The 17,919-nt window shown below is 41.5% G+C and overlaps 1 protein-coding gene across 1 annotated transcript in view; it reads right to left on the bottom strand.

Annotated features, from left to right (window-relative positions):
• Nucleotides 1–10,930, bottom strand: part of esam (endothelial cell adhesion molecule) — a 69,820-nt gene extending 58,890 nt beyond the window's left edge. Inside the window, 1 exon segment of the mRNA NM_001142053.1 lies at nucleotides 10,630–10,930. Within this exon segment, the coding sequence (NP_001135525.1) occupies nucleotides 10,630–10,693 (64 nt within the window). The 5' untranslated portion in view covers nucleotides 10,694–10,930.
• Nucleotides 10,931–17,919: the final 6,989 nt, after the last annotated feature.

Raw genomic sequence — 17,919 nt, 5'->3', positions numbered from 1 at the left:
TCTATTTTTCCTCTTTCTACTCTTTTCAATATATTGCTATACTGGACAAATAATTCTCACTCAAAAAAAAAATTTCTTAATTATGCTGTTTGCAAATTGAAAAAGAGAAATGTACCTAATTGTGTAAATGGGGTACAACCTGGGAGTGTCAGAAGAAGAACTGCAGTACTAGGGCTTACAAACAGGAACTCATACAATGGAGCCTAAATATTATTATTTTACAACATGAATTATTCAATTTTTTCCCAGGACAAATGTTAATGTTTTGTAACTAAGAAGCTTGGGTTTAAAAATTTACTTTCATGCAGCTCATAGGAAGATTATCTTTTCTGTAGCAGCCTATTATAGTGATGTGCTGGAATTTTTACACTCTGGTACCATGAAAGCCTGTCCAAGTGACATAAGCATCTTGACTTATCAGCACCCATTACATGGGTTTATGCCATTATGGTTTATGCAGTTTGCCAGCACCAATTAGTGCATAGGTGGCATGGTAGATAGATCGAAAGATAGATAGATAGATAGATAGATAGATAGATAGATAGATAGATAGATAGATAGACAGGCTGTGACAAATGTCATTTATTAAAATGTTTCTTTTTGTTAGCAACTGTTGTACAGGAAAGATTTAACATGATTTCAATGTCCACAGTGAAAAAGTATTTTCTAATGGCCATAAATATTTATTAGTTTTTATTTAATAAAAAGTACAAAAGGTGTTGCAGAAGAGACATGTATGCTGCTCTATATACAGGCTGAGTCTTCTTTAAACTGCCTAAAGAGCAGCTTCCTGTTCTTTAATATAGGAAGTAAGGTTTAAAAACAATTACACTGCAATAAGAACACTGTATTCCCTTATTCAACAAAAAAAACAGTTTACAATATTTATTGTGATTTGACAAACACAGCATAGCCATGATGTACCATTAACTACTTACCAGGATGTAAACGAACAAGATGATGTAATTGAATTGGTAGCTATGTAATATTTTAAAGTAGCAATAACTTGTTGTCAGCCCATGCACAGATGATTATAACGGTTAAATTAACCTGGAACTTTCCCTCCCCCTGCCTCTTTCTATACCCCTCCCCTACTGTTAAATGCAAAAATAAAGAATTAAAAAAAAACAAACAGCATAGAAAATAGAAAACTAATTTTATGTAGGGGTAGCTTGAATGTAACATAGACAAATGTCTATACAGATCACACAACATCATGCCTAGACTTGAATATTTATTGTCATATAAAGCGTAGTTGATATTTTCATTTTGACTTCTACCTCATATAAACAACTGTAAAGAGCAGATCTTAGGAAATTTTAGAGCATATATTGTAGTCAAGTATTTAAGTTTCAGTATTTATTAAGAGGACATCACTGAGCACAAGAAAGGAATCCCTGAGATTAGCTCTGTCATTAACTTTCATTCCCAACATGTCGTTACTGTAAACATTTGCCTGGCCTAAGCTGGTCATTACTCAACTGACGTTTGCAGGCTCAAGTCTTTAATCAAATTCCCTTCTCCCAGTTTATCTCCTTACTTCTGATTTAATGCTAAAAGGTCAGTAATTTCTCATGTGACACAGTTTTACAGCATAAGCTAGTAAAACATAAGCATTCTCAACCAACACTTGTAGAAATAGCACACATTTTTCAGTTTAATTCTTAATAATACATATGCAATATCTGAGAAAGCTAAAATGGACTAAAATAGAATTCAGACAGCACTAATGAGCACTGCCCTCAGCGAACTTTGTAGCCCTGCAATGCAAGCAGCAATGGATTCATTAAAAGTCAGGACAAACAGTTCTCAGACCCTAAGGTCGGTTACTCTGCTTATAATAATAAATAAATATAGTCAGATGAATCTTTTAAACACTCTGTTTCCAGAAAATAGAATTAAATATTATTTATTATTTGTCAGATGTAACAGTAATGCCATATAATGTGACACAAAACATAACCTGTAAAATCAATCCATCAAAATAGTTCTTAGAGATGCCACAAGTAATGAGACAATTATTTGACATCCTTGACAAGTGAGTGCAGGAAATCTTAATATACAAATAAGTTATCAGGAAAAGCTCAAATGGACCAATTCAGATAGCATAAATGAGCATTGCCCTTACCTAAGCAAACTTTGTAGCCCCGCAATCACCGAAAGATCCATCATCATAATCATAGCCAAATGAACTTCCTAATACTCTATTTCTAGGTCTGCAATAAATGTATGTCTATAACTGTATATAACTGTATAGTGCTATAACTATAACTCAGATGTAGAAATAATATCATATAATGGTAAAAACAACCAGAAGACGACCAGAAAAATGTATCCTTTAAATGGTACTTAGTGGAAATATATGTTATAATCTGATCGTAGTGGTGTCACTTGGGCCATGAATCTTTGAAACCTAAAGTTGAACTAAAGCTTAATTAAAGACGTAGGCTACAAATGAGTTTCCTCTCAAGGCAACTTCCGATGTGACTAATCTCCCCGTGTGCCACAGCCCTTAGCAGGGAAGATCTGTGCCCCCAAAGATGTCCTCAGTAGCTTCCTATCTTTTTTTTTTTTGCTGATTATCAGCACATGCTCTGTTGTCCATAGCAAAGAATCAGCAATTAGATTTGAATGGTCACCTACAAGTTAGAAAACAATAGCAAAGATCTGATTGGTTGATATAGCCAACATCGCCAGTGATGTTTGTCTCCAATGTTAATAAATACGCACTTGAGTGTAGTATGAAAAAACGTGATCATGCTGCCCTTATGTATTCATGGAACTCAATGACAACTTCTAATATCATTACATTTCAAAATAGAAATTATCATAAGTTCTTCATTATTTTAGAGCTGTCCAACATTTATGTACAATACAAATACAAATATGTATTGGGTCAATTTTTTGAGATATATATCACATATCTGAGGACATGATTATATTAAAATCATGATAACATACACAGAGGTCTATGGAGCCTTTGAACACCCCGAGCCATCCAGTAGCACAGTTCTACCCTATAAAGGGCTTTTTATTCTATATAGATAACCATTGGCCAATGTCTAGGGTTTGAAATACAGGTATCTATATAGAAAAAAAATGTTCTTTTTGGTTTTCTACTTGTTGAAGTGATGGGGGTGCCGCACTCCTAGTAGCTTACCACATGCACCATAATGTTTCTGCAATACTCCACATGGTAGCATGGCAGATAAGGGATCATTTCTTGAGTGCCTTGCATAACCAAACCACTAGACTAATATATTAAATAGTGAATAACGCACTCCCTATTGTAAAAGGTGTTATTGCATGTAGAGCACTGCCATGTTTATATAGTCATATACAGGATATTGGCAACTTTGCAAATCTTGGTACTGGTGTTCTTAACATTTAATAGAAAATGAAAAAGGTTAAATTAATAAGCCACAATTATCAGAAAAAAAACTACAGAACTATATCTTAAAAAACTACATAACTGTAGCATAATAAATTTAATTTGCATCATAGATGTACTGAGAGTGATTTAAGAAATCATGGTATAAAATCATGGTTAATACATTTAATATGCTCCAACAATCTAACTATTGGTTGTAAATCTGAGGGCAATACTCTGGGTAATTAGCAAGCCTTAAGGTGGCCATACACGCACTGGTATTGTGGGAAACAAAGTTTTGTACAATATTTGGTGTGTGTACAGTGGGAAACAAGGCGACAGATATTGGCAAAAGCCTTGGATATCAGTTGCTTTGTCGTTTGGACAGGATGGAAAATATTTGTGGGCAAAACGTTGATGCTGAATTGTCAGACACAGGTAGAATACTTTTGTTTCTACTAGCATATCTAGCAATTCTGTTCTTAACGTTAGTAAAAAAAAAAGGAACAATTTCCAATGATCATGTGTGGACCACCTTTATTTGTATGTATTTTTTGGTCCTTTGCATCCACTTTAATGGTGTGCAGCTTTCAGTTTTATTTATATATAGGCACAAAGGTCCACCTGTCGACCTAAAGATCCTTACAGTAAATGATGACAGGCTGAGGTGGTGTTCTGCCTACTTCTGTTTTTGGCTTGATTATAGTGGCAGTCTACAGGGCCAGTGTGCTGTTAGCCTTGAGCAAGGTACATGGGTCATTTTAATCAATGTGGTGTCATTTATGTCTGTGAATTTAAATGTAAAAACAACATGGCTGAATTGTAAAATTGAACAATTATACACAGCCATGCTACTGCTATGTTACTGAATCAACCCTGTCAGGTGCATGTGGTAGTATAACATTTGATAGGTTCAATAATTTGAGACATTATAGAATAAATCTCTAATGAAAAGATCATGGGATCAAGTTTTTTGTAACCATACATTACATGTATTTCTTTGAGGTAAAAACACATACATAGTGAATATTGTCATACCATACTCAAGAATACACTGCCAGATACAGAACTCAACTTAACTATCTCACAAAGCTTTCTATTTAGTGCAATCTTAGGAATTGTGAAATGACAAATGGCACTTCTAGCCAGAGGTAATGAAGCCATTTCATTTTACAGGTGGCTGCTGGTGTTAAATACAATGGATTTCGATTGGTGAGTTTAAAATGCCAGTGCTGATTTTTCATTTATTAGTTACTGTAGCAAGCTTCATTAGACCCTGAAAAATACTATACAGAACAAGTGAATCCATGCAGCAAAAAACATGACTTCCACATTGCAGCTAGATTATTAATGTTTCAACGTTTATGGTACACATACCTGCACTTACTCTGTTAACACTAGTTTGAAAATCAAAAAGAATATCATATACCTATAATATAATATAATAGTGATTCCTGTACATTTTTCTATACAGTTGTCCAATAAGAGCATAGTTAGGCTACAAGAATGACATTAACTGTTCAAAGGTCTAGGAAGCCAGGTTAATATGACCTATGATGAGCCTATATGAGCCTATTATGAAGACAGATATATAACGCACTGTTGACCCTTGTACCAATAGTCTAAATAGTGATTTTGGTACACTGATTATATCCCTGTATTGTATATGAACATTTTTAAAGTTTTTACTAGAAACTAGAGACTGGGGGTCTTCAAATGAAGTGTACACCAAAACAGGATGTCTAAGAACCTAGACAAAGCTTCTTCCTCCTAAAATGGGATTATAAACCAGTGAAATTTTGCTTTTAATGTCATACTGACACAAGTGTTGTTCTGGAATCCCAAACGCACTAAGAAACCCCTCTTTTAGTTGGTACTGTTTGGTAGTTGGTATTGAGCTTATAATTTATTCACATACAAATCCAGGGAACATGGGGCTATCTTGAATCTGGGCAACTGTCCATGGTCCCACACTGCACTGGCAGATCAGTTCATTCATATAAACATGTAGACCTTGAAACTCTGAGTACTATGCTAGGTATGTTGTTCCACTTGGACGTCCTAATGGAGACCAGCACTAAAGCACAAACTCTTAAGATGCTGAAAGAGCTCAAAGGACCACAATTTATTCTCTATATTGCTGTGGTGGCAATCATTCTTTTAGGGCAATGGATGCATGAATTCTGAGCAGTACTGCAAACCCAAGAAAAGTATACCTTGTCATGGCTTTATCTGATCTTTAATGCAGTCATCAGTACTTTCTGCCACATGCTTTGCTAACCTTCAACTCCCAACAAATGAAATTCCTTAATGAACTGAAAATAAGCTGCTAATATACTAAACTATGCTGTAGATAGAACACCAATTTAGAATAAATGTATTTATGGCCCTTGGTCTGCCAAACGTATCCAAGTAAGTTGAAAAAGAAAAATATCCCTAATTTATCTAGCAACTTTCCTACAGAATGTTTTCCTACAGATAATTATTGCAAAACTTTCAAGTAACTATACATGCCCAAATCTGTTTGGACCAGTTTTGGCCATGCTGCTTGGCAGGGCAGGTAAGCACCTACGATACGATTTTTTCATAAGCATTTTCGGGATATTTGCAATCTTCAGAAATTTTCGTTTCCAATCCGAATTTTTCCCATTCGGGATTCGAATTCGTGGATTAGTAAATCTGCCCCTATGTCTATGCACTGGGGATTGCTTGGAAGGGTTATTGTTTAATAGTTGCGGGTAAAAAGTTGTGACTTTTTCGAGATTTATTATGTGCTTTTCCCTTGAAATTCAACAATTTGCCAGCTAAAATTTGTCAAGATCATGTAGAAGGTGGAAAAATAACTTTAAAACCAAAGGGTACCAGGTGCTCAATTGGCAAGAACACAGAAAAAGCCTCAGTATCCATGGGGTATTAATCCCACATAAACATATTCTGCCCTCCCTATTAAAAATACAAAAGAGTCTTTATTGAAGCAAGAATAAAAAATACATACCAGCCCCACTGATTGTGACCTTACGTGTTTCGTAACTACATGGTACTTCATAGGCAGAGAAAAGAGTTAAACAGCAAATAAGAGAGAGAAGGAGAAAAGGCACTGCACTTAGTGATTTCTTTTAGTCAGCACAGAGTATAGGGAAACAATAGGACATGCTATCAGGCCATTAATAATATTTCAACAATTTTCCTTTTTTTTTCTCCTATTTACTGTTTAACTCTTTTGGCTTCCAGTGCATTTAACCCCCTTTTTGTCTCTACTGCTTGGCTTTAGTTAGATTGGGGATGGGTAGGTAATAAGCACATTGGGCTGCAATTGGGTAGTCTTGTATATAGTCAGAACTTTCTTCCTCTCTTCCTTTGCATGCACAAAAGCCATTTTTTCCATTTTAGGTACATCTGAAACTCTCAATCTCTTTTTGGTGAGTTAATAGAGTACATTGCTAAGTCACTACAAATTGATTCTCTATTGCTATTTGCCTTTTTTTTGGCCATTGAGGCACGTGCAGTTTTGTATAATTTTGCATGGTTTTTGTCAGATAGGGGATGGTTGAGCTATAAGCACACAAGGGTGCAATTTGGGAGTCTTGTATACAGTCAGAGCTCCTCCCCCTCCCCTTTTTCTGCCTTCAGTAAGATGATGTCTCTATACAAGGCACCTTATCTACACTAGGGGGCACATTTACTAATCCACAAACGTCCAAAAAGCGTCCGAATGCGTTTTTTTTGTAATGATCGGTATTTTGCGACTTTTTCGAGCGCTCAATACGAAAATGTCGCGACAATTCGCGAAAGTCGTAATAGCTATGAAAAAGTCGCGACAATTCATGAAAGTCATAATGGCTATGAAAGAGTCGCGACAATTCACGAAATTTGTAATGGCTATGAAAAAGTCACGACAATTCACGAAAGTCATAATGGCTATGAAAAAGTCGCAAAAAAGTTGCAAAATGTTCGTTTTCCAATCCGAATTTTTCCCATTCGGATTCAAAGATTAGTAAATCAGCCCCTAGGTGCAACTACAACTCCCAGTCTCTTAGTGAATGGCCTAAGTTATACTCTTATCTTTAGTTAGCCATTTGTTATACCCCTGGTATACACCTTGGTGTTGATGCTAACATTTTGTTTCTAACATTTCTTAAGATTAAAAGTTAAAGGGATGGTTCACCTTTAAGTTAACTTTTAGTATGTCATAGAATGGCCAGTTCTACACAACTTTTTAATTGGCCTTTATTATTTATTTGTTATAGTTTTTAATTATTTGCCTTCTTCTTCCAACTCATTGCAGTTTTTAAACGGGGGTCACTGACCTCAGCAGCCAAAAACTATTGCTCTGCGAGGCTACAGTTTGTTATTGTTACTATTTGTAACTTTCTTTTCTGTTCAGACCTTCACCAATTCATATACCAGTCTCTCATCCAAACCATTCCCTAGGTAACTTGGACCCTAGCAACCAAACAGCTGTTGACACTCCAAACTGGAGAGCTGCTGAACTGAAAAAGATATAACTAAAAAACTACAAATAATAAAAAATGAATGAATGAAATCACTCTACATCATACTAAAAGTTAGTTCAAAAGTGAACAACCCCTTTAGGTTTTATTTGTATTGCCCCTTGAATTCAATTGACTGTTAGAGTAATCTCCCCATGTACCACAGCCCTTACTCTCTGTTGGTTGTACTTAGATTTTAATCAGGTGCACATCTCTGCCTTCAGTTTAGTTCTGTGGTACAAGACTTTTTCTTATATTTTTCTCTTTAGGAGATCAGGTTGGGATGTCCAACTTCAGAGTTTAATATGGTATTAAATAACCGTACTCTGTATATTCATTTCCTAACAAGAAAAATTAATGCTGGTTCAACACTGGATTTCTTTAGAACTTTCTTTAGAAAATAGATAGGTTGTGCTTTAATTGTGTAAGCATGTTCTTTAATAGTAATGAATCTATTATTGGTGCAAGTTAAGAAAGTTACAGAGTGGTGTGTCTTTGAATCACTGCTATTGTTTTGAATCACTGCTATTTTAAAGGGTGACAAATTGTAGCTGTATCTGCTGGACACAGAAACAGCATGCTCTTGCTTGTTGTATTTATTGTAGGCATTAAATTTTTGCTTCAGCTGTAAGCATTATGCACCTTTCTTTTTTACCTTTTGAGCATTTCTATGTCTAAGGCACAGATTTGACCACTGGCAAAATGTAATTGCATGAAATTCATCCATTTTCTTGTGCTTAGTTGTATCAAGTAACTTTGAGATTTGCATTTTAGTACAGTTGTGTCCATTGGTCTTTAAATGCATTTTGGCCCAACATTTTTTAGCATAAATAATATGAGTCTGTTCACGAATGGGCCTGGGGGGCACTGTAATGAGCATGGTTAGTTATGATGCCCTGGAGGGCAGCATATCATACATGTGATGGGCACCTGAGGAGGGACATCAGCAAAAGATTTAGTGATATGCTATACAATATTACAGGTACCTTTATTGCAGCAATTCTTACTGTAGCTGGAAAAGCATGCACAGCATAATCTTTTTATCTTTTTTGACTTTGAAATGAGAATGGGTTGAGTTTTAGGTTGCCCTGTCCTTTCTGGTATAGCAAAACATATTTCACCTTAAACATAAGGAAATTACATTTACCATCATTTTGTCATACTTTCTTAATCTCCTGGGCCATAAATATAGAGATACTGCCAAGCAATTTGTCTAATATTTACCTAACTGGCAAACCAACAGTGACTCTTTTAAGAAAATTAGGGTGCTCACCCTGTAATGCCATTACATTGAAGCCTCTCTCATTGTACAAAAAACAATTTACCAATGTCCCTTCTCAGCTCATGTATGATGAAAGGGCAAATGCATACATGAGAGGGGACACAGCATCCTGACAATTCAGTTCAGATCCACTCATTTGGGCCACTGGGAATTATTAATAAACCATGGCTGTTGTCTAGGGAGGTATGAAAGAAAAAGTGTCTTTCAGCATTCCAAATGACCCGTGCAGTGTTATACAATATCAGGGAGACAGCTGATATTACATCTGCTCTGATTTGTTTATTTATTAATAGATAACTACTTCTCCTAATTAGGGAGAACAAACAAAGCTACCCAAATGAACAGAGAAAGTCTGCACCCATGTGCATTACCAGCAACCATAACATCATAAAAAGAGGTGACATAGTGGGAACTTACTGCCTGGAACTTTCACTAAGTTTTTTTTAACTCACATTTACAAAGTAAAAACACAAAACCCCCACCTCGAAGTATCTATTTAGCAAAGCTAAATCTATACCCAGTATCTCCTGAGCAGCGTCAAGGCATTTTAATAAAGAATACTCGTTTGCCATACCCTGATACAAGAAACTGCAGTGAATGATCACCTAAGCATTTCTACCCTCTGACAGGTTTATTTCTCAGTGCCAGGGCACCATAAATTGTCAATGCCGTGGCCATTTGGATATTGCTGAACTAAAGTTTCCAGCACTACCAACATTTATGGTCAAACAACAACCAAGAATGTCTCTATAGATACAATTCAGAAAACACCACAACCGAGAATGTAACTCTCTATACATACAATTCAGAAACACCACAACCAAGAATGTAACTCTCTATACATACAATTCAGAAACAACACAACCGAGAATGTAACTCTCTATACATACAATTCAGAAACAGCACAACCGAGAATGTAACTCTCTATACATACAATTCAGAAACAACACAACCGAGAATGTAACTCTCTATAGATACAATTCAGAAACACCACAACCCAGAATGTAACTCTCTATACATACAATTCAGAAACACCACAACCCAGAATGTAACTCTCTATACATACAATTCAGAAACAACACAACCGAGAATGTAACTCTCTATACATACAATTCAGAAACAGCACAACCGAGAATGTAACTCTCTATACATACAATTCAGAAACAACACAACCGAGAATGTAACTCTCTATAGATACAATTCAGAAACACCACAACCCAGAATGTAACTCTCTATACATACAATTCAGAAACACCACAACCCAGAATGTAACTCTCTATACATACAATTCAGAAACACCATTCCTGGCAGCACAGATCAAATGGCTCTGCTATTATTTGTGTTCTGCTAGTAACAGTAACACGGTAAAAATACAAAAATAACAGATTTTGTAGAGTTCATATTGTCTCAGACACTCCATGCGGAATATAACATGTACGAAAGTCAGTGACAAACAAAACAGGCAGAAATAAACTTCCAGCACTTACTTATTAACAAGTGCGCCGTGCCCAGCACTGACAGCCAGCGCTCCCATCCTGCTGACATTCCCATGGTGTCCCGGGGTGATGAGAAATATTCCACTGCTGCTGACAGTCCCTCCAGAGACACTTGCTCTTGCCCTTTCACAGGCTTCTGTAACGTAATCCAAAGTGGGACAGGAGGCGGAGGGGAAAAGGGGGACACCTGGTAGCTCGGATGTCACCTCCTAGGTAAATTGACAGCTCCTGACAGCCAGGAGACTACACCTCCCTGTGCTATATCTCTGTGGCCGTGCAGGTAACACCCTGCAGGGAGAATGAGCGCGGCAAACTCGTCCTGTCACTCACTGCTCTCTACAGTTAATCTACACCTGCCCAGCTGCCCTCTATGGCGCACAAATCCCGAGCGAAACAGCGCCACTATTGGCTGTTAGGGAGACGGCCGATAGAGTGAAAGGGCTGGGCAGCAGGTGCCTGATTGAAGCTTGTGGGCAAGAAAAGGCACGTTGTATCTTCAGCAAAAATTGGAGTCACCCCGTCAGGAAGCAAAGGAGGCTTGAGATAAGCAGTCTGTAAACTGAGACCGTCACCAAGCCTTTCCCAGGAAACATGCCGTCTCCGCAGCTGCACAGCCAGCGAGCTTCCTCTGTCCTGTCATTCTTTTTCTCTCTCTTATGTGCCGTTTGTAATGAAAGCAAAGCTAACGATAGCCTGTTAACCCGTTATCCTATTGTTGCCATTAGCTTGATCTCTAGTCTGTCCTCCTTAGCAGCTGTGCAAGACTGCTAGAACCAGTCAAGCCTTAAATCCTTTAAACGCGTGCGACAGCGCGGCTGTGAGTGTACACTGAGCAGGGTATACAGGGGGATATAGGGCATACAGGGGGATACAGGGCATACAGGGGGATATAGGGCATACAGGGGGTACAGGGGGATATAGGGCATACAGGGGGTACAGGGAAATACAGAGAGATACAGGGGGATATAGGGCATACAGGGGGTACAGGGAAATACAGAGAGATACAGGGGGATATAGGGCATACAGGGGGTACAGGGATATACAGGGGGATATAGGGCATACAGGGGGTACAGGGAAATACAGGGATATACAGGGGGATATAGGGCATACAGGGAAATACAGGGCATACAGGGGAATATAGGGGATACAGGGGGATATAGGGGATACAGGGAAATACAGGGCATACAGGGGGATATAGGGGATACAGGGAAATACAGGGCATACAGGGGGATATAGGGCATACAGGGGTTACAGGGGGATATAGGGGATACAGGGAATTACAGGGCATACAGGGGGATATAGGGCATACAGGGGGTACAGGGAAATACAGAGAGATACAGGGGGATATGGCATACGGGGATACAGGGGGATATAGGGGATACAGGGAATTACAGGGCATACAGGGGGATATAGGGCATACAGGGGGTACAGGGAAATACAGAGAGATACAGGGGGATATAGGGGATACAGGGGGATACAGGGAATTACAGGGCATACAGGGGGATATAGGGGATACAGGGAATTACAGGGCATACAGGGGGATATAGGGCATACAGGGGGATATAGGGCATACAGGGGGATACAGGGGGATATAGGGCATACATGGGGATACAGGGGGATATAGGGCATACATAGGATACATGGCATACAGGTAGAGATGTAGCGAACCTACTTCTGCCAAAAAGTGCGAACTTTTGCGAACTTTGCGAACCCCATAGACTTCAATGAGAAGGCGAACTTTGAAACCTAGAAAAGCCATTTATGGCCAGAAAACTGATTTTAAAGTTGTTTAAAGGGTGCCACGACCTGGACAGTGGCATGCAGGAGGGGGATCAAGGGCAAACATTTCTCTGAAAAATACGTTGTTGTAATCAGTAATCAGAAAATAAAAGCAAATAAAAAGGACTATTGGGTTACAGCAGATGAGATCAGCAGGGCAGCTGTCCCCAGCAGCTACATACAGAGCAGTAGAAAGTAGATTACTAGTCAGCAAAGCTACCTAAACTGTCCCTCAAACCCCTGCACAGCTCTCTCCCTATGCTAACTCATCAAGCACACACAGGCAGAATGTAAAATGGCTGCTGGGCTTCGGTTTATATATGGAAGGGAGTGGTCCAGGGGTGGTCCAGGAGGGAGAGCTGCCTGATTGGCTGCCATGTATCTGCTGGCTCTGGGGTGAGAGGTCAAAATTTGGCTCCAGCTAAGGCGAACCCAAAATTGCGAACATTGATAAAAGTTCGCGAACTTGCGAACACCCGATTTTCGTGCGATTTAGTTCGCCGGCGAACAGTTCGCTACATCTCTACATACAGGGGATACAGGGAAATACAGAGAGATACAGGGGGATACAGGGCATTCAGGGGGATATAGGGCATACAAGGAGATACAGGGGCATACAGGGGGATATAGGGCATACGGGGATACATGGCATACAGGGGATACAGGGAAACACAGAGAGATACAGGGGGATATAGGGGATACATGGCATACAGGGGATACAGGGGATACAGGGGGATATAGGGCATACGGGGATACATGGCATACAGGAGATACAGGGAAATACAGAGAGATACAGGGGGATACAGGGCATACAGGGGATACGTGGCATACAGGGGATACAGGGAAATACAGGGGATACATGGCATACAGGGAAATACAGGGGGATATAGGGCATACGGGGATACAGGGCATACAAGGGGATATAGGGCATACAGGGGATACGTGGCATACAGGGGATACAGGGAAATACAGGGGATACATGGCATACAGGGGGATACAGGGGGATATAGGGCATACAGGGGGATATAGGGCATACAGGGGATACGTGGCATACAGGGGATACAGGGAAATACAGGGGATACATGGCATACAGGGAAATACAGGGGATACAAGGGGATATAGGGCATACGGGAATACATGGCATACAGGGAAATACAGAGAGAAACAGAGGGATACAGGGGATACAAGGCATACAGGGCATACAGGGGGATACAGGGCATACAGGGGGATACAGGGACATACAGGGGGATACAGGACATACAGGGGGATACAGAGCATACAGGGGCATACAGGGCATACAGGGGCATACAGGGGCATACAGGGGGATACAGAGCATACAGGGGGATACAGGGGCATACAGGGGATACAGGGCATACAGGGGGATACAGAGCATACATGGGCATACAGAGGGATACAGAGCATACAGGGGATACAGGGGCATACAGGGAGATACAGTGGGATACAGGGCATACAGGGGGGAAAACGGGCATACAGAGGATACAGGGGCATACAGGGGATACAGGGTATACAGGGGATACAGGGCATACAGGGGGATACAGGGGCATACAGGGGGATACAGTGGGATACAGGGCATACAGGGGGAAAAAAGGGCATACAGAGGATACAGGGCATACAGGGGGATACAGGGGCATACAGGGGGATACAGTGGGATACAGGGCATACAGGGGGAAAAAAGGGCATACAGAGGATACAGGGGCATACAGGGGATACAGGGGGATACAGGGCATACAGGGGGATACAGGGCATACAGGGGGATACAGGGGCATACAGGGGGATACAGGGGACACACGGCACACAGGGGGATACAGGGCATACAGGGGGATACGGGGATACAGGGGCATACAGGGGATACAAGAGTATACAGGGCATACAGGGGGATACAGGGCATACAGGGGGATACAGGGCATGCAGGGGATACAGGGCATACAGGGGGATACAGGGGATACAGGGGGATACAGGGGCATACAGAGGGATACAGGGGATACAGGGGGATACAGGGCATACAGGGGATACAGGGGGATACAGGGGGATACAGGGGCATACAGGTGGATACAGGGCATACAAGGGCATACAGGGAGATACTGGGCATGCAGGGGATACAGGGCATACAGGGGGATACAGGGCATACAGAGGGATACAGGGGATACCGGGGGATACAGGGCATACAGGGGGATACAGGGCCATGCAGACGGATACAGGGGATACAGGGCATACAGGGGGATACAGGGCCATGCAGACGGATACAGGGAGATACAGGGCATACAGGGAGATACTGGGCATGCAAGGGATACAGGGCATACAGGGGCATACAGGGGATACAGGGGGATACAGGGGCATACAGGGAGATACAGGGCATACAGGGGGATACAGGGTATACAGGGACAAACAGGGGATACAGGGGCATACAGGGGATACAAGGCATACAGGGGGATACAGGGCATACAGGGGATACAGGGCATACAGACGTATACAGGGAATACAGGGGGATAAAGGGGCAAACAGGGCATACAGGGAGATACAGGGGGATACAGGGCATACAGGGGGATACAGGGCATACAGGGAGATACAGGGGATACAGGGGGATACAAGGCATACAGGGGATACAGGGGCATACAGGGGGATACAGGGCATACAGGGGGATACAGGGCATACAGGGAGATACAGGGGGATACAGGGCATACAGGGGATACAGGGCATACAGGGGGATACAGGGATACAGGGGGATACAGGGGATACAGGGCATAGAGGGAGATACAGTGGGATACAGGGAATACAGGGCATACAGAGGATACAGGGGGATACACGGATATACAGGGGGATACAGGGACATACAGGGCATACAGGGGATACAGGGAATACAGGGGATCCGGGGTCATACAGGAGATACAGGGCATACTGTGTATACAAGGCATACAGGGCATACAGGGGGATACAGGGCATACAGGGGGATAGAGAGCATACAGGGGGATACAGGGGGATACAGGGACATACAAGGGATACATGGGGATACAGGGCATATAGGGGGATATAAGGACATACAGGGGATACAGGTCATAGAGAGGAATACAGGAGATACAGGGGGAGACAGGGCATACAGGGGGATACATCGGCATACTGGGGGATACAGGACATACAAGGGATACAGGGCATACAGGGGGATACGGGGGGATACGGGGATACAGGGGATACAGGGCATAGAGGGAGATACAGGGGGATACAGGGAATACAGAGGATACAGGGGGATACACGGATATACAGGGGGATACAGGGACATACCGGGCATACAGGGAATACAGGGGGATACAGGGTCATACAGGGGATACAGGGCATACAGGGGATACAGGGTCATACAGGGGATACAGGGCATACAGGGGATACAGGGCGATACAGGGCATACAGGGGGATACAGAGCATACAGGGGATACAGGGCGATACAGGGCATACAGAGCATACAGGGGGATACAGGGCATAAAGGGGGATACAGGGACATACAGGGGATACATGGGGATACAGGGCATACAGGGAATACAGGGGGATATAAGGACATACAGGGGATACAGGTCATGCAGGGGGATACAGGGCATACAGGAGATACAGGGGGATACAGGGCATACAGAGGGATACATCGGCATACAGGGGGATACAGGGCATACAAGGGATACAGGGCATACAGGGGGATACAGGGCACACAGGGGGATACAAGACATACAGGGGAATACAGGGGTATACAGGGGGATACAAGGGATACAGGGGAACTAAGAAAGCAGACAGTCTGCCCAAAATTGTGGGCAATAATGGGAGCCACAAAGAGAAACAAAGAAGTTCTAGTGTTCATCAGTATTGCTTGTTGTAATTGTAGTTATGGCTGCCACGCCATATCCCGAATAACTTCACGCCTTAGTGCTCAGCAGAGATCAAACCGCCTAAAATCACCTGTCATCATTTCTCATAGCAAAGTAATGGGACATGCTCTGCCAATGACAAATACAGGCAGGAATAGTCACCCACCACTTGCCTTCTTCTGTTGTTGCCAATGTATTTCTCTATGTACAGTATTTCCAGTTGTTGCCAATGTACTTTGTTTTAGGGAGCAGAGAAAAGCTCTGCTTTTCAACACAGTCCAAAGTAAAACTACAGATGCTGGGGCAATATAGTCCCAAACTTCCACGCAGGTAGCAAGGAAATATACTTCAGTTCTTAAAGGAGAAGGAAAGGTAAAAACTAAGTAAGCTTTATCAGAAAGGTCTATGTAAATACAGTCCTTTATCAAAGCAAACATGGAATTTCTTGTCTACTTTTTTGGGAACATGTTCTTCAGTATCAGACTTCCTCTCTTTTAGGGCTCCTTCAGGTTAGGGGCTTGAGTCTGCTCAGTTCTCTCCTCTCTTCCTCTCCCCCTCCCTTCTCCTGCTCCCCCCTCCCATAAGAATACATAAGAACTCACTTCCCCCACCCTTAGAAATGTGTGATCTGAGCTTCCAATGGCTATACCTGCAGCAGGAGGTTACCAAGACCAAGCTAAAATGGCAGCTGCTATCAGAGGAAGCTTCTAGGGTTCTTTACTCAGGTATAGTAATGCTTTCTGCTGATTAAATATAGCGTTCTATGTGGAACTAATGTGGCGAATCTATTGGCAGTAAAATGCCAAAATGACTTGTCTTCTCCTTTAAGGTGGGCATCATGCACTGATATTATCGTACAAAACAAGGTTTCACATGATATTTGGTCAGGCCCAGATTTATACTTAGTGCACTAGGTCACTTGAAGTCGCACCCCTCCCTGCCCCCCACACATGCACATGTGCCTTTGAAGGCTCCCAAACATCAGCAAAACGTTAATGCAGAATCGTCAGAGCTGATGATTCAGTTCTAAATGTTAGTAGAGAAAACATGTATGGCCACCTTTAGAGCTCAGGGACAATGCTGATATTTAACACAACTTAGAAAAAAAAAATGAGCTGCCATAAATCAGCCCCTAGGTTACTTAATGCTGGTGAACATACGCAGCATCATCCAGTATCAGACTGCACCCAACATAGAACCTGACTTTCAGGGTCCACTGTCTATAAAGTGAAATATAGATAGTGCTAAAATGTTGTAGTTTTATAGGCCTTACTGGGAGATCTTCTGGGAGATCTTCTGGTACTCTGGACTCTGGTAAGCCAAACCCTACTTGGCACTACTGTATTTTAACATGTCAAATGTGTTATGATTTAATGTGCTCTTTTCAGCTGAAGCAAGGGCTGGTATCTAAAAAACGCATATAAGGTGGTTTCCTATACAGGAAATATGTAAGAAATAATGTACTCCCTATTTAAAGTATAAGGATATTATTAATCAGCAAGAAGTTTCATGAGCATATACAGGCCCGGGCCTAGGGCGGCAGAAATTTAGGGGCGGCAACTAAATTTTCGAATTTTACTCCCATGGGAGTTTAAATGTATGCTATGCGCTTGCGCGCTCTCTGACGCAGGTGGGGGGG

The sequence above is a fragment of the Xenopus tropicalis genome, chromosome 7 (genome assembly GCF_000004195.4).
Source record: "Xenopus tropicalis strain Nigerian chromosome 7, UCB_Xtro_10.0, whole genome shotgun sequence".
NCBI lineage: Eukaryota > Metazoa > Chordata > Amphibia > Anura > Pipidae > Xenopus > Xenopus tropicalis.
The sequence above is the reverse complement of the archived record's forward strand: the minus strand, read 5'-3'. Positions and strand labels throughout refer to the sequence as shown.